The sequence below is a fragment of the Crocodylus siamensis genome, chromosome 4, assembly GCF_052110815.1.
Source record: "Crocodylus siamensis isolate JL-2025a chromosome 4, ASM5211081v1, whole genome shotgun sequence".
NCBI lineage: Eukaryota > Metazoa > Chordata > Crocodylia > Crocodylidae > Crocodylus > Crocodylus siamensis.
The window spans coordinates 17,295,603-17,314,440 of NC_143398.1; the positions used below are offsets into that span (position 1 = coordinate 17,295,603).

Genomic DNA, 18,838 nt, shown 5'->3' on the forward strand with positions numbered 1-18,838 from the left:
ACCTGAGGCCCTCCATGTTTTTAAGTGGTTGCAAACTCCTATTGATTTCAAATGAAACCAAATAAGAACCTCTGTATTTGGCTTCCCATTTTCAATTGATGTGTCATAACTTGACACAGATATATTAAGAGCTCAGACCTTTTCCTAGCTTCTTCCCATCTGACTAGTAATGACTTCTTGAGTGCCTCAGCCCAGGAACAAGTCAAAACAGAGTATTTGGTGGTTATGTCACCACCTGTCTCTTGTTTGTATCAGTTTGAGACAACTGGATTAGCTCAGCAGTTAGGGAAAGTAATAAATTAAAAAAACCTCAATACCATTTTTTCTGTTAACAGGTTCAAAGTGGATGTGGAGATGTGAAGACTTTTTTTTTTTACCCCAAAGAAAAAAAGATCATTATTTGTGTATTCCATGCATTGAACACAAACATATGATTCCTGACTGAGTAATGCATGCTGTGGGTGTCCATACTATGAACACAACAATGTGGTTAGTGTGATGTAGGCAGCTGGCAAACCATTATGTGTTTTCTTATAAGCAAGCAAATCTTGTGGGAAAGACGGGAGGAGACTCAACTAAGATCAGTGAGACAGTTATCCGCGCTCAAGTTATTCAGTGATACGTCTCTGCAAAATCTTTTTTTGCATTAGGTTGATAGAAATTGATCTAAACTATCTGCTGTGGTGATGCAAAAATAATGATGGATTTAAAAAAAAAAAAAGAGAAAAAAATGTGAATGGAGTTTTGACAGAGTCGCTACTCTCTTAATCGTTTCTGCCTGAGCTTCATGTAATTGATTTAGCCAAAGAAAATGGTCTCTGCACACTGTCTGACCTTCCATTAAACTAAGCACATTACATTATGGTATCCAAAGGATATGCCATTAGTTGTGGGTTAAAAGTACTGTGCTGAAATTTCAAACCTTTTTGCCTAGGTTTAGGCACAAAGAACCATGCAGGAACCACAGTACAAAGAGTTTACCATCCCTGTGTTCCTTTACAAATAGCCCGTAGTATCTACAGGATACTTGGAAGACATTGTTTTGTACCAGGAATGGATGACTAATTAGGGCAGGGGCGTCAATTATTTCAGGTGGAGGGCCACTTAATGAGTTTTGGTGAGCTGTTGAGGGCCGCATGGGTAACCCCGTCCCCATATAGTGCAGCACGGAGCCAGCCCAGCCAATCTCCTCTGTGAGCCAATCCCCGCCTTGCAGGGGGGAACCGTGCTCCACAGCTGGGCTAATCCACGCCGAGCTGGCTCCATGCTGCGCCACGTGGGTCCTGGCCATGCAGCTGGGAACTGCACCATGCAGCATAGAGCTAGCCTGGTCTAACCTGCCCCAGCAGCACACGGTTTCCTGGTGCAAGGCCAGGAATAATAAAATAAACTAAATAATACAGATGATAGCTTAGCCTGTCCTTCCAATGCCAGATTCCCTGCATTGGTGGCAACTTAGACACCATTTGTCTTGTCCTAGACTTAGAACTGCCATCTAAAGAAAGCAATGTAATCTGACTAATGTGATCACTACCTTCCTCCACTTCAGAGGACTGTCTGATATAGGGGTTGTCAACCAGGGGTACACATACCCTTGGGGTACTTGAGAAGGCCCTAGTGGGTACGTGCGGGCAGGTGGGGACAGAGTGCCACCACCCACCACCCTGCTCTGCCACCTCCCAGAAGCAGGGCTGGGGGGGGCAAGGGCAGTGGCACCCCTCTGCAGGGGACAAGCTTGCACGCATTGGCACCTGCCACCACCCTGCACTGTCACCACTCCGCATCCAGCTGCACACCGCCCGCCTCAACTGCACTTCCAGGGGAGGGAAGGGGTAGACTTATTTAAAAAGGTTGAAAACCCCTGATCTAGGATATGTAATTATGCATATCCCTACTTGTCTAGAAACAATCAAAATATGGAAGTCCATAGTTTTTATTTTATGTAGTCTTTTCAGTTCCTCTTTCCTCTTATGCTGCTACCCAGATAATAAAAGTTCTGTTGAATCAGAAGGTACATGTACAAAACAAATCAAGGGTTCAGTCTTGAAGCTGTTATGAGCATATTGTTTTGCCTCACTAAATAACTTTGGTGTCAAGCCCTAACACACTTATTAGAATTGCTTTTTCCTTTCTTTGTCTGAAATTTCCTTTACTAATATATATGCCATGGCACAAATACATGAATTAGTTCTATCTTCAGTAAAACACTTATCAACATTGATCAGATTTATTTATTTTTTGGCTTTTCTGCAGTAGATGATGCTCTTTCATTAGTTTTTCTGCACTAAGTAGAAGATCAGCCTTAATATATAGATTTTTTAAGCTATCTAAGGACATATACTGTTGCTCAGTTCCTCCCCTTCTGAGCTTTATCATCATATGACAGCTTGCAGCTTCCTAAATCTTCTGTCTTTGCTCCCAAGTCTTCAGTTACTGTTTATATGAGCTCCTTCCTCCAAACCTTTTCTTTGCAAGTTCATGGTTTGCATTGAGTATTAATCTATTCTGGCTATCTACTGCCTGGTATTTTTTGTGCTTGCCAATCTTCTCCAAAAATGTTACATATAGACCTGCCCCACCCCGCCCCCCGATGATGAATTTAATAGAAATCAATGTTGTGCAATGTATCTTTTCAAGTGACTTCACAGCTCTTCTGCAAGTATTTTTCTAGTTTTTGTATATTCTTTGATTTCATGCTTTTGCATAAATGGCTTCCATGACAATAATGTATTTTAATTTCATTGAATTTGACTAAGCTCCTTATCTAAATAGGCAATTCTGGACTGGGGATCTCGTTGATTCGTCCTTGCACCTGGTTTCTGCACATCTTCTCTCAAAAATCCTGATTCTTTCTTATATTGAAAACATCCAGAAACAACAGCAAAACAGACTATAACAGTTGTCAAACTATATGGAGGAAGCATGGCAAAGCACATGGAAATCAGAAATTCCAGAGTTCCACCCTAGCCTCTGGCATCTTCTGGGCGGCTGAGGCAAAAGTCACTTAAATTCCATGCCAAGTTTCCATAGCTATAAAAGAAGGCAGATAGGATTGACTGGATATTAGATATGTATAAAGTATTTGAATGGGCTTTTTTCTAATTCTTTCTACCTTTTAGTTTTGCTTTCCTTTGTATTTAGTATAACTTCCATGCATCCTTTAACTGGTTAGCATTCCATCTTTTCTCCACTTTTCTTCCAGGCATATAGCCAGCCATACTACTCACCCATAGGAGTGTCACTACCCTACCTGTACCCTAACATCAAATGCGTATGTGTTCAGACCTCTTGCCTCTTTTCTTTTGATGATTTTAACATTTTTCTTCATCCTACACCCACTTTAGGTTCTTTCGTATAATGATAGTATTTTTATGTTAATGTGTTTAGTTTTAATTGGTTACTTAATTCTGAATGCTAATTTTAGCATGGAATGTACACAAGTAGTGATTCCTGAGCCAAAGATCAAATTCAACACTTAGAGAAAAGAAATATGTTTTTCCACTGATATGACTCATTTTTTATTTAGGCAAGTTACCTCTATATTCGCCTCCGCTCCTGTAACTCCTCCTCAGCTTTTCCACTGATTTAAATGTTCAGTGAGAAGGGTTTTCTTGTTTTTTGTTTTTTTTTAAACTACAACGGTTATCAACATATCCCTACTGTAAATGCGGTTCAAATGGTACCAAATGCCTAAATTCCTACCTGCTAGGCATGCATAAGCCATAAGACATCTTTATAGTGGTATAAACATGTGCATCTGAAGAAGCTGCATTACTTTAATTATGCCGGTTTCAAGAAGATATGGTTAAAGAGGTGTATAAAGACTAAAAGCAACCCTAAAGGTGATAGGGTACGTACATTTGTCAAGTACCCCTTTAAAAAAAGCATGTTGACAAGGCAACTAGTCTTCATATTTCTGTCTGTCAGTTGTGTTGCACACTTTATGGTTTCATGTTAACAAGTAAATAATAATTCAGCCTATATAAATACTAAGTATTCTGCCGGTTGCTAAGACCATCAGTTAGAATTCATCTGTCCTGCAGTGTTTTGAGAGATGGCTCTCTCTCCACTAGAGGCTCAGTTAGTCTGTTAATGCCAGTGCTAGATTTGTCTTTTAATAGCAGTTATATTTGACCTATACCACCAAAGTATTTCACACAAGTCACTGAATAGCAATGATGGAAATGATGAATTTTGATTTTAAAAAAAGCTGATTCATTTAAATAGCTGTCCTGTACTTGCAACAATATAGATATGCCTCATTATCTTGCAGTTTTATTAGGGACAGCAAAATCACTGAGTTAGTATCATTTTTCAGACAGAATGTGAAGTTGCTATTTGGGAAGGAAAGATTTATTTATATTATGGGACACAGTATAGGAGAAAACAGGCACACTATGGGACTGATTACTCTTGATTTCAAGTCTGCTTATACCACATTTTTTAAGAGAACCAATTTCCACAGAAATGCTTTTGAAAATTCACAATACAGATGCATAGGATGACATACTTGGTCCCATTGAAGGTTACAACTAAATTCCCATTGAATCCAGTGGGATTAGGATTTTGGTCTGTTTCCTGCTTCATATTTGTTTCCTTATATGTTATAACTATTTAACTCCTTGAAGCACAAGTAACCTCAGGCATTATTTTTGAAATATGGACATATCTAAATAAAGTACTTAAAATATTAAATGGTGCTCATAGGCATTAAAATTTAAAAAGAACCCTCATTTTGAAAGGTAACTATCTTCAATCCATTCTTACTTATTCTTGCTTTGGTTCATGTACAGTTGAATCCTTTGCGGGATCCACACTTCAACAAAGGCTGTATTTTCTACCCAGGCCTCAGAAGGAACTTTATCCTTCCAAGGAGAATTGGCCTCAGCATTTCTCATAAGGCCTCTCAGACAAAAAGTTTTTTAAAAGCTGTTGGATGCCAGACTATGACCATTTCATGATTTTCATTACATATCCAAAGGAAAAAATAATGTATTTATTGTTGCTGGTTTGGTATTTCGATTGCATAAACAGACTTGAAAAACAGCATTTCTCCCCAAAAGCTTGAAGAAGGAACACTGCAACAGTCAACACAGGAATTAGGCAGATTATTCAGTGCACTTGTGTCACAGAAACAACTACATTAATCTCTGCATCCCTTTCCATGTTGCCCACGCATGCCCTCAATATGCACAGCAGCTGTACACACGTGACTTAGTATATGATGGCTCAGAACATATACACACATACATCTACTCAGTGATTATGAGTATTTTCATATTTAAATGCTACACGTATGCACTTATTGGCATCATCTGAATAAAACCTATGCACTCTTATGTATTCATACAACCAGTTAACTGAAATATACTTTGCACCTGTGGCCAGTCTTACGTGGCCCATATGGTCGGTCTGAATTTACTGCATGATTAACCAGTTAAATGTGTAATATATGTTGTGTATAGCAGGGGCCTAAAGGTCTGGCTGTTGTTTAGTGCAGGTGGGAGGCCAAGAACCTACTTTATCACAGTTAGAATGATAGGTGTGACAATCCAGATAGCATTGTAATCCTGATGGAGCCACTCAATGGATCCGCTCAATTTAAATCCAGTCAGTTTAAGAGGCCTGACTTCTATTCTTCAGGTAGTGTAATTTAAGCACAGGCAACGCCCGCTGAACCTTGTTTTGCGTAGCGCTATTTTGCTACAATGCTTGTTTTACATTGATACCTGATTCAGTTTAGCACTCGGTGAGTTTTGTTATAAGGCTCACGGACATTGTACAGCTGGCAGCAGATTTTGCTTAGCTCTGTTCCGCTTAACGCTTGTTTTTCCAGGAACCAATTAGGAGCGCTAAGTGGGGGTTGCCTGTATAGTCATTCCTGGACTACATAAGCACCCCCAGCCTGCTCTCCACCCCGTCTGCCAGAAAAAAAAAGCCTAAAAAATAGCCTAACCTGTGGCATGGCCTCATGCCAGGGGTTAATTGAGGGCTAGAGATACCATGTGTGCTAGGAGCGTCTAGCATGCAGCGTGCCATGCGGCATGAGCGCGCCTGCACCAGGCAGCTCCGGGGAAGGCTGGTGGACAGGCCGCCAGCGCAGGGGCCGCCTGCGCGGGTGGCGGACTGGGGAGGGGGCAGCAGAGCGGCTCCACGTAGGGCAGGCAGCAATGCAGCAGCTTGGGCAAGTCCCCTGAACCGGAGGGAGAGGTCGGGCAGGGGCAGGCGTCGCGGCAGGGCTGCCGGAGGCCCACTCCCCGCCCCGAGAGGTTTGCCAGATCTGTAGTGCAAGGGCAGGGGCCGCGGGGGCGGCTGGGGGCACCTGCACACGCCCCCGGCGCGGGAGGGACGGCAGGTCGGCGGAGGGCAGGAGGAGGGGGCGGCCGAGGCGCTCCCACCCCCCGGCCGCGCCGGGCGCGAGGAGCGCGTGCCGCTGAGGCGGGAGGCGGCGGCGCTGCGCGCCTCGGGCCGGCTGCGCGGGCAGGGGCCGGCAGGAGCATGCGCCGTGCGGGGGGCGGAGGCTGGCAGCGCCCCGGTGCCTGCTGTCTCCGTAGCAGCCGCCGGTGCGTCCCCGCCGACATGGAAGCCGCCGCCGCCGCCGCCGCCGCCGAGCGCTGACCGCGCCCGGGCCGGCGAGGAGGAGCCCCCCAGCCATGGGCAACGAAGCGAGCCTGGAGGGCGGCGAGGGGCTGGCCGGGCTGCCCGAGGGGGCGGCGGCTGCGGCCGCGGGAGCCGGCGACGGGCCCCCCCCGCAGCGCCTCGGCCCGGCCGGCGTGGAGGTGCAGGCGGACCTGAGCCAGCTGAGCGAGGCGGAGCGCCGGCAGATCGCCGCCGTGCTCTCAAGGGCGCAGGGGCTGCCCGGCGCCGAGCCGCCTCCCTTGCCAAGGCACGGCCCGGGGCTGGGGCGGGGGCGTGCATGGGGCGGCCGCGACCCCCCTCCCCTGCATGGGGGTGTCCCCGGGCACCTGGGGGCGGCGGCTCCCCCCCCCCGCCCGCGGGTCTGCCTCCCACCTCCTGGCATATGCTTCTCCTTGGCAGCGGGGAGGGCAGGAAGCAGGCTGGGGGGTGCCTGGCCCAGTCCCGGCGTGTGTGGTGCCGAGGTGCAGCCGATTTCTTTCCTCGCCCTTCCCTAGCATCAATGGGGCGGGGGGGAGCTGGAGGCCCGGGGCTGAGCCTGGCAGGGCGCGGTGGAAGAGGGGAGGGTCCCCGACCCCTGTCCCGGGTGCTGGACCTGCCCCTGGCCAGGGTGCTGAAGCCCCAGTCTCTGGAGCATCATGGAGCCAGGGCTGTGCTCGGCTGCTCACCATCCCCAAGGGCTCGGGTGTGGTGTTTGTGTGGAGGGATGTGAAAAGGAGCCTCCTGTGAGTGCCTGCTCCACAGGTTCTGGGGTGGCAGTGACCCCGCTCCAGATACATGCCACTGAGTTTCTATGCGATCAGCCTGCTATCAGTATAGCAGAAGAGAGCAGCAAAAGGAAGGATTGGATCAAATCCCCCCTTGGTGGAACTCTGCGGAAGTTATTGGGCTGGCACCCAGGATGAATTTGTCTTGTTCTTCCCCAAATGGAGGTGTCACCTTTTATCTTCTTGGGGGACTGTTAAACGTGGATAAAAAATGACTGTGTTTTGTTTTTTAATTAGAAATGATGAATTGTATGTGGAATCTAACTCCACCCCCAGTTTATTTAGAGCTTGGCCCCACTTCTGTAGAAACCAGTGGAATCATCTACTGTTTCCAAGGGTGGCAAGCTCAAAATGCACTATTGTATGACAATCAGGACTTGTAGTAGAGGTGATAACTTTTATTAGACCACTTAGATTTTTGCACAAAAAAAAATGTCTTTAATTGCAAGCTTTTGTGACAGATGTGCAAATGGTCTGAAAGTTTATTCCCTTCAAGTTAACTTACTGGGGCGTAGTAGGATAACCATTTCTAAGGATGGGTAAAATGTATTATACTCATTTTATAACTATAAATGGTTCCCTGCAATGATATTATTGGAAATTGGAAACCTTTAGAAACCTCTTATTGTTCTACAGTGTTATTGCAGTGCCACATTTTCATGCTTTATTAACATAAAGCCTCTGTACCCATATTTGGGAAACTGGAAACTTTGAGAATCCATTTTGCTCTTTTATCCTAAAAGGCACAAGTTAATTTGTTGTCCGGCTTGTTTTAGAGGTTTTTGTATTGCTATCCAGCATCACTGTATCTGTGTGCTCGTTATACCTGAATAAGGTTACTACATGTATTCATTCATGCTGTTTGGCTTTACTGTTTCTTTATTGTTGTTAGGATTTACTAAGAAGGATGGAAAATCTGATTACTAGGAGCCTAGATGATACGTTAACCCCTCAGTGAGAAACTTAAGTAACACATGCTGATACTAAGCATGCTGATACTAAAATCCCCCAGATTCAAACTTTTTTCTGCTCATTAGAGGGTAGTTGCTTCCAGGTGTAACCCTTCAGTCTATGTGGTCAAGGAAACCTGACTTGGAAAAGACCAGTTAAATAATTTGCTCCACCATTTCCCAGTACAGGATAGAACACAAAATCTATTTAAAGTCTGGTTGTTCCAGTCCAATTTTTAAATTATTCAAATAGCAATCATCAGAGTATATGCTAAGGTTGTGGCCCAGTATATGTACAGTATCCTATTGGTAGCGTGTTCTTGACATACTAGCTTTGGGTGTGCTGTGTTTATTTTGGAGGTGCATGTTTGGTTGATTGGATTTTTGCTTTTCTGCATGCAGTGTTTTTCATTGTAACATTCACCAACTACGACTATACAGTGGTATCTGATGAAATACCACATGATTTGCTCCTAAAGTGCATAAGAAAGGAAGGAGAAAAGCACACCTGGTAGCTCACAAACCTTTGCACGGCAAATATTTTGCAGCACAGACTTTTTAATAATGAGCAGCACATGTAATAGGATATAAAGTTACCCCTTCACTGGCAAGTAGTGTAGTTATATGTAATTTTAGAGGCTTAATGCTTTCAAGTTTTTGGAAATTCAGCAGCTAAGCTGGTATAAAAGCAATTAATGCATATTCTGACTTTTCACATGTTATTATAAGCACTAAGACCATTTTTTTTCAAGCATCAGTGCTTAAAGTGAGTCACCTAAATAAATTGACCTGATTTTTTTAAAGAATTGTTGAACAACTGTAGTGTTGGCCTTAATAGAAGATTTGGATATTCAGCACCTCTGAAAATCAGGCCACTTTTATATGGGTCCTTAATGTCAGTCATCCACATTTTGAAAACTTTGAATGAAACACTCAGCCAGAGACTCTGGTGTCAATTGTTACAGCTCCATTTGAGATCAATGGTAGCATATAAACTAAGTGAGAGTGTATGCCCTATAACGAGAGGGGACGAGTTGACCAAATTGAAAACCTGAACATTAAACACTGTCAATTCAGTTTTTGGATGGTTTTAATTTTTATTCATGTTCTTATAGTTTTAGCAACAGTCTGTCACTGGCAAAACCCTTCCTGTATTTTGAGTCATGAAAGTAGCCGTTTCTGGGCAGCACACATCTTAAGCATTGCATTTATCCTAAAAATATACTCTCTTTTGTTAATGTTATAAATATACTGAGTATAACTAAATTCAAACAGATTGCCAGGGATACCTGCTTGTGTGTGTGCATGTCTTTTTTGCATATATAGAGAAATCTAAGCATCACTGATTTAAAAAAAAAGTTTTATTTCCTTAAAATAATTAATTTTAACTGAGGGCAAAAACAGCTTGGTTTAAATATTGTTATTATTATTTTAGACCATTAATGATCTGATCCAGAGTACAGTTGCATCAATAATAAAAGCACTATAACCATATGAAGTAATTAGAGTTGAATTATTTGCTGAGTCAGGGCCAGAATAAGGAGGAGTCTCAGCAATAACAGGAAGGAAGAAGAGGGTATTTTTAGACTAACCACTTTAAACAATTATTTTATAGTAACCATTCTCCTTTAAAAAGATGCAGTTCCTCCATTGCAACATATGTGGTCACAGGAAAAAGTTAAAATCCTAGATACATTTTAAGTACTCTAAAACCAGTTTCTTTGCAGTTTAGATACAGTCTGTCTCCATCATCTATAAATGCTGTGTGTTTATGGAAACAGGCAAAACAAGTCCAGTCTGTGCAGTAAGCATGTAGTCTGGCAATGTCAGGAAGTTTTTATCATAGATTCTCAGTATGGAGGGAGTTCATTCTTATGTTAAAAATACTTAAAGTATGAACAAAAGAATAGTATTCTGGATGACACAACATGTTGGAATACTGAACATCAGAAATGAGTTCTGTGACCCAAAGTGTTTCCCTGTATTTAGCCCATGTCTGAAAAAAAAAAAAATCTTTTGCTGCTGTGTATTGGCAATTGCAGCTGACATTATAATTTCTGACTTGATCTTTGTTGAATTCTACTCAAGTTATTTAAGATTTTGCATTTTAGGTCACTGAATTAGCATTAAGCTATAGTTATGTCCATCACTTAGGACTGTACCATTGTTTTTTCTCTAAACCTTTTGTACTGTTGAACCAAAGCTTTCAAATTCTGTTTCTTGTATATATTCCTGAAATAGACCAAAATGTTAGTTAATGTAAGTTAGTAAACCTGCACAGGTTTTTTGGAGGTATCCACTTAGTACCTCAAAATGACGTAATAGAGAGCAAATAGACCTGCTTGCTACCTAGGGAAAGCTTAATATTAAAATTTTAAAACAACTTATATTTTGTTAAATCAGTTTTAGGGTTTGACCATGCACCTGATTTCTAGGATGAAGAAACAAAGCCAATGGAAAGTGTGTTGGCTTCAGTTTTATATATCTGTACGTAGCTCCCATTATTCAAAGTCACTACCAGGGAGGAAAAATAGTAAGATGTTTACTATTATAGAAGTTGTGTTATAGAAAGCAGCCTGGTATAGACAACACAATATTAGATGTATGAGAGCTTTGCCTGCCTATACACATGCTCATTGGCATTCTAATTAGAATGCACTGGAGCAGAAATGATTAATCTTTACCACAACTTCATGTGTATTAAGCCTCCACACATTTTAAAACAGCTGTGGGATGCTTTAACTAAACCTCATCAAATGAGGTTTAGATAAAATATCCTGTGGCCATTTTTAAATGGGTAGGAGCTTAATAATGTGATGGTGAGGCATTTTAATTAAAGACCCTGCTCAGGAACTACTCTAATTAAAATGCAGCCCTCCCCCACCACTGAGTACATGTATAGGCAGCCTTTGTTTCCCAGAGACTCATTTTGATATTTGAAATAAACTTTTAAAAAAAGTTAGTCTCAGAACCAATAGAAAGTCACTATTTGCTAGAATTTTGAGAGCAAGACAGTTGCTCTATCATTTTCTAGCATTGCTTATTTATTATTGCCATGAATTTAGTGAAAGCTTAAAATATTAATCAGTTCAGGAGTGTTCTTTAAGTAGCGTGAGATATTTGGAATCCAATAAACGCTACTCCTGTTTGTAACTTTCCAACTTATGATGAAGCTGTTAATTAAAAATCTGTGCTCAACCACTTATTTATTGTAGTCCTAAAGTACAGGCTTTTTAAAAATATGTTAAAAGTTATGAAGGATTGCCTATTTTTCATTATCTTGAAATAAGAAATGGCATGTTTGGAAATCTAGGCTATTTTTAATCGATGCTGTGAAGCTGAAGCTGAAAACTGCATGCTTGCAACAGTTGCACAGGAAAAAAATCTACCATCCTCCAGCAAAAGTGCAATGATAGCACTGAATATAACATCACATCACACCCTGTTAGCAAAGCACAATAGCACTGCATAGAATATTATCACCTCTAGTTATAACCCAGTACAGGAACAAACAAACACCATAACACACCTAAAGATATTTTCTGGACATCACTTCCTTCTTTCTCTAGTTTCATCCACTTTATTAAGAGCAACGCAAAATGAGACTGGTCAAAGGGAGAACACCTGCAGACTGAATCAGACATCTTGTGTTGTCAAACAAGCTCTATTTTTTTCGGGGAATAGTTACAGTGCTCTGAGTGACAGCTGCAAAGAAGTGGTTCTCTTTGCCAGTATGCACCTCATCTTATAGAAGCTTTTTTTTTAATTCATGAATGTCAGAATAAATAAAACAATAAAAGATACATCTATGTCTTGATCTTCCAGTATTTTAGGTGGGAAAATCTCTGCTGCAGATTGAATTGTAAATAAATCCTTAAAAGTTGGCATGAATAGCTAGCCAGAGCGCAATTGCATAAATATTTTCTAACATGTGAAGTACTTTCCTTGAATGAATGGGCTTTGATCTGCTAATCATGGAACACTTCTCTCTCTTTCTCTCTTCTTTGTCTCCACCTTTGAACAGAATACCCCAAGGGATAACCATGGCAAGTTAGTCATTTGGGTTTAGGTGAAATGGAAAGTCACAGCTTATTTTTGGAGTGCTTCAGACTTGCAATGAGAAAATGCTCTGAGTAAACATGGTCTTTGTGTTAGATTATTTTCCAAATACTTCATCAGACAGACCATGACCAAATTATGCATGTAAAGATTACTGGAGTAATAAGAAAAAAGATACTCCATATTTTTAAGTCCTGATCTTGCAAATATCTAATTTAAACAACTGAGTAACATTAATGTTATTCATATGAGTAAAATAAGTAAATTGTTGGGATAAGCTCATGCATATGTTTTATGTGTTTTTTAAAATTTAGTTTCATTATCTTTATTGTTTGTATATTCATTTTCAATAGTAATTGGCACTAATTCAAAATTAGTGCCTTTCATTATATCTGTTTATTTATTTTCTTATTTTTACTTCCACAGACATCCTGAGCATGATATAAACCACTATCCAAGACAAGCAGGCAAGCCTCCAGATCCAGGGCCATCCACTTTAAGTAAAAGTAGAACAGTAGATGTATTGAAAACAGAGCAACGGTTACCTGGAAGGAGCCCTTCTTCTACTAGTTTGAGGGAATCGAAATCCAGGACTGATTTTAAAGAAGACCAGAAACCAAGTATGATGCCCAGCTTCCTCTCAGAGGCCAATCCATTAAGTGCAGTCACATCGGTTGTAAACAAGTTCAATCCTTTTGATTTGATATCAGAGTCAGATGCAGCACAGGAAGAAGCCAACAGGAAACAAAAAGTTTTTCAGAAAGACCAAGGGAAGCCTGAGGAGCAAAAGGGACCTGCAAAACATCCAGCTCAGCAACAACCTCCAAAGCCAGTGGTTCAGCCACATGGGCCTGTCAAACCAATATCCCAGCAAGTAGGGCCTTCCAAACCAGCACCTCATCAGCAGCAACCTGGGGCAGTTAAGCAAGCTCAAAAACCAGGGCCTGTTCAACCAGCAGGCCGTCAATCAGAAGAAGCAAAACCTCCATCTCAGCTGCGAGGCCCACCAAAATCTCAGACCCAGCAATCGGAACCCATGCTGCCAGCTTCTCAACAGCAGAGCCCTGCAAAACCTGCACCGCAGCAACTGGGCACAACCAAACCATTACCACAGCAATCAGATGCTGCTAGAGTGTCATCCCAGGTACCTGCCCCCACAAAGCCATTGTCACAGCAGCCAGGACCTGGAAAGCAAGCATTTCAGCCACCGGGACAGCAAACAGGTGCTGCAAAGCCATCCCCTCACCAAACAGAGCCTGCTAAACAACCATCTCAGCAACCTGCACCTGCAAAGCCATCTCCTCAGGCAACAGGACCTACAAAACAACCCTTGCAGCAGCCTGGATCTGGGAAGTCATTTCCTCAGCAAACAGAACCTATGAAACAACCACCACAGCAGATGGGACCTTCAAAGCCACCATCGCAGCAGCCAGGAAAGGCACCGTCACAGCAACTTGGACCTACAAGACCATCAGGCCAGCAGCCAGGGCCTGCAAAACCTTTGCCACAAAAACAAGCAACTGCAGCCCAGCCTGCTGAATCTGCCCCAAAGAAAAGCTTCTGTCCTCTTTGCACTACTACTGAACTGCTGCTGCACATTCCAGAGAAAGCCAATTACAACACGTGCACACAGTGTCAAACCGTAGTCTGCAGCCTGTGTGGCTTTAATCCCAACCCACATATAACAGAGGTGAGTACTTTCACACATCAATTTTTTTAACAAACCGTTTAAAATTTACGATGCTGACTTTATCAGATATCGCCTTACACACTTGATAAGGTATTGCCAGAAAATGGACAGCTGTTAGAAGTGTTGCAGCAGGCTAAGAGACTGAGGCCAGGTATACAGATATAACACTTTTACTGATGTATAGACCGGTTTCCGATCGCTTACCCATAACAGAACAGAAGTTTGGCACACAATGGGCACATCTACATGAGATCCTTAATTCACAGTAATAACACTGTACAGTAGCGTGCCGGGCAAAAACTGTGCTAATACACTACCACACACTAATATTAGACCAGTGTACAATAAGCATCACTAAAAAAAACGTGCACCGGCGGTACTGTGCAGTAACTGTACCTACTGTGCATTTAGTTAGTACTTCATTAAGCAAGTACTGCACGTTCATGAACATGTAGACACACCCACAGACTGGATTGAAAGTGGCGGAACCAGGTCTAAGATTTGCCCTCCCTACCAAAGGGTAAATCTGTGTTCTGTTCACTACAAGTCTAAACTACGCCACTTACAGAAAACCACGTAACTTAGATCGATTCTGCCTCAGGCTTTTGGAATGTCTGTACCCCTTTTGTTTAGGGGAACTTTTTAATTTTTGTTTTGTGTGAAATAACACTTCTTTGTATTGTGCCCATCATGGCAAGGATTTGTCTCTATGACTGCAACTCCAAGCACTACCACAGTGTGAACAACAACAAGAAAAAAAAAAGCGAATGCTTTCCTGCTTGCCCGCCATCCTTTCCTTCCTTTTTTCATATTCTGTTGCTGCGTTTCTAAGCCAGACACCATAGTGTTTTTCAGATCTAGGTGAACCAGAAAGATAAACTGATATAGGAATTGACTGAGTAATAAAAATGAAACGAACTAGCCTGTATTCCTTGCCTCTGCTGAGTGAGATAAGGAAAGTAAACAAATAGTCCAGATGGTGAAAAACAGATTAGATTTTAAAAGATTATTTTTATTCAACTACCCATTTGTGTTTACAATGGCTATAGGTCTAAGTACGCTTTGAAGCTTTGTTGATTTACATCCGTTGCTTCACATCGGTTGCTTCAGAATCGTTAGCTTGATGTTCCCTCTATTATTTCAGTCTGACAGACCATTTATTAAGAGAGATCCCTCTGTGGACTGTCTATATTTTCAATCCTAGTTACCATTCTAGCTGTAATTAGAGACCTATGTTATATGGAAATAAATTTGTATTATTCTGATTGGTGCACTAGCTTGAACATATCCCCTTCCATTTAGGCAGAAGGTAGCACAGAGTGGCACTTTGGGGACGAACTAGTTGAGAGGCATGAGCTTATGTAGGCAACAAACCTGTTTCATCAGATGCTAGAACAAAGAATCTGGTGAAGTAGGTTGTTGCAAATGAAAGTGCATGCCTCTCTGAATTAGTTAGTCCCTAAGGTGCCACTATGCACTGCCTTCTTAGCTAGCTTCAGAATAACTTTGCTAACCACCTTTATATTCTTCCACTATGCGTTTAATTCACTTCCAAAGATATAGGACTTCATATTAGTACTTGGGTCTTTATATTTTAATATGCAAAGATAGTTTTAAGTTTGCCTTCCTGTATCCTTTTGGTGCCTCCAATTTTAGGGTTTTTCATGAATTTGAACACAGTAGAAATGACACCAAACTAAAACCTGACAAATTGGTGGGGAAGCAGCAAGGACAGAATGGCGGATTATGCTTTTGTTTTGGGTTTCCTGTTTTAGCTAACTTAGATGGTCAGAAAAGTCAGTGAGAAGCAGCATAGACTAGGCTATAATTCAGAAATTAAATTTGCACATATCAATAATTACGATCTGCTGTGGAGTGCTATATGAAAGACTGAAAGACAACAAAAAGAAACAGTGATAATCACAACACTTTATTTATATGTACTTGTACTAGAGATATTTTTGGATGCTACCTGGCTCAGAAATGGCAGACTGCATCTGGCAGTGTTGATTATATATTGGTTTCCCAAATGTTTATTAAAAAAAGAATACATCTGTTGTAGTAGCCCATTTTTAACACACTGCACTACTATGCAGAGGCTATCAGCTTACGTTCCAAGATCATTTGAGTCTATTCTTGGGATGCCCAGGGTGGAGATAGCTGGACTTGATGTCTGCAAATTCTTATATTAGCAGATAGATGAGTTATGCCTTACTCCCAATTGAAGGGCATGTTGAAAGGGAGTAACCATGAACTTTTACTGATGAAGGGGGATATCAGGGGTTGTTTTTTTAGGAAAGTGTTTTCTTAGGGTAAAAAGGAAACTACTAAAGCATTCTGAGCACAGACAGACATTCAGACATCCATACCCCCACTCTACCTCATGGCGCTTTACATAAACTGCTGTGAGTTACAGTGCCTCCCCTTTCCCTCTGCCTTGATGCAATAGTTGTTTTCCTATTGGGTCAGGGGAGATTGCACCTGCCCTCCTGGCCAGTGGGATTGAGCCTGCCTACAGAACCCCTCTCCCCAGCACCACTCCCTCCCTGCCCCCCCCCCCCCCAGTTCCAGGGCTGTCAGTGGGAAGGGAAGAGGGAGAGGGAGAGCAGCTTTGAGCTGCTGGCTGAGGTTTGCTGCTCTGCCTGAGTTGGAGAGAGGGGGTGGAACAGAGCCCCCCTGCCTCATGGGTTCCCCCCAGTACCCTGGATGGGATACTGGGGAGAGCTGGGCTGGATCCAATAGGTGAAAGGGCTCTGTTCTACCTCCACCTCCACCTCCAGCTCAGACTGGAGAGCAAACACCAACCAGCAGCTCAGAGATGCTCCCTCCCTCCGCCTCCCTCCTCCCCCTGCATCAGACCAGCCCAACACATGAAAACTTACCCCTAGGGAACACAAGTTCCCAAAGGCACTCTAAAGGAGAGTGCCTTCAACTAATACCTCATTTGAAGATGATTAATTTTTCATGCAATTAGCCACTTTAAAAGTGCTTTGCAGCCATGCACATGTCATGGCAGGGGCCCAATCATGTAGAAAATCTAACTTGTGTAAGTGCCCTGTATTTAAACCGTAGCCCCTAGTAACACTTCCAAGACCTGAGTATGGGATCTTAAAGTTGGATCATAACACTGGGGAAAAAATGAGATTATTGTCTGGGTTTTGAACAGTTGATATTAAAAGCACAATCTATAAATACTGTTAAAGAAAAATCTTTAACCAACCACAGGAAATATTAATTTGATAGTACTGATATTTGATACAACAGGAACACAAAATTTGGTTTATTTGTAAAATGTCAGATTAGCCCTTGGAAATATTAAAGACGCTTTGAAAATTAATTTAAACAAAACTGTCTAAGAGTTACTGAGAGGAGCAGTAAGTACTTGAACATCCTCTTTTTTTTTTTTTCCTTTTGTTAGGCAGGTACTGTACTGTATGTAAAACTCAACATGCTGAGATGACAAATACAGCTTCATTTAAGACCATCTGATTGCATACATATGTAAAAGGAAATTTGAATTTCATATCATACATTGAAATAAACATGGGTAGTACATTTTATTCCACAATGAAATCATTTCAGTAAATGAAACTACTTCACTTCTAATATATTCAGCTATTAGTTTTATGCTGATGATTCCTACATATACCTCTCCCTTTCTGCTCAGATGCACATTTATAACTGTCTCACTGAAATCTCATTCTGGCCTTCTTGCTGCCATCTCAATGTAACAGAGAGAAAAGTCAACTCCTTACTTTGTTTTCCATCAAGCCCGTCTTTCTGCCTGAATATTGCTCAATATTTTTCTTTATCACTTTTTTGTTTTCCAATTCTACCAAATTTTGTTGCATCATCCTTTATGAGATATTGTGCATTCTTCTCTTTCCATCCAACTGTTTGAAGATTAGAGGTGATTACTGGTCATTATGATACGTATAGAAGTACATTCTGATTTCAGATGCTCTCCTTCAAACCTTGTTCAGTTTCCTGCTGGAATTCTCAGTTCCTGTGCACCTACCTGTCATTTAGCAGTAACCTTTGCATTCACCATTTCTGTTGTGTTTTTTGGTTTTTTTATCTACTTATGTTTGGCATTAGTTATTAAGGTGAAGCCTTTATCCCAAAATTATCAGTCCCAGCAGAAGGGAAAATTAACCTACAGTGGAGTAAAGGTGCAGAATGTAAGATTTTCTTCATGTACTTCTGAATCATTCCTGGGCACAGCTGTTATAACTGCTTCCGTAGGGCTTTTTGGCACAGTTGTTTTTTTGTTAAAATAACAGGTTCTGGACCCTGGCAGCAGTAGGGGACCAAATCATGAGAAGCACTTCCCAAGTATGGTAATTCTTAAATTTCAGTGTCCTTTAGTGGGGTAATTCCTGAATAGGCATCAAAATGAGGTAGATCCTGGGAAGCATTTCAATGAAGAAACTAGTAGTTTTGCAAACTATAAAGCAAATTGGATGCATGGTTCACGCTATTTACATTCAAAACTATTTAAAATACACTTGCTCTATGAAGCCTTTTCAACTTTATTCACTAGAGAAAACGTTACAATCAAGGCCAAAGGGATAACTCTGATGCTAGGAGGACAGATTGTCATTTGGTCATCCAGTGCTCTGCCTGAATTACTTAACAGTGAAGACTTCCTATTTTGTACAATGCAGTCTAGACCAAAACACACCATAAATAACATGTGTTTGCTAACATATGTCCCTGTAATCTGTTTAAGTATT

General features: G+C 41.7%; 1 protein-coding gene across 1 annotated transcript in view; it reads left to right on the forward strand.

Annotated features, from left to right (window-relative positions):
* Positions 1 to 6,653: 6,653 nt before the first annotated feature.
* PCLO (piccolo presynaptic cytomatrix protein) overlaps positions 6,654 to 18,838 on the forward strand; it is a 549,762-nt gene continuing 537,577 nt past the window's right edge. The window contains exons 1-2 of the mRNA XM_090041018.1: positions 6,654 to 6,886; positions 12,839 to 14,102. Of these exons, the coding sequence (XP_089897144.1) occupies positions 6,654 to 6,886; positions 12,839 to 14,102 (1,497 nt within the window). The remainder of the gene's footprint in view (positions 6,887 to 12,838; positions 14,103 to 18,838) is intronic.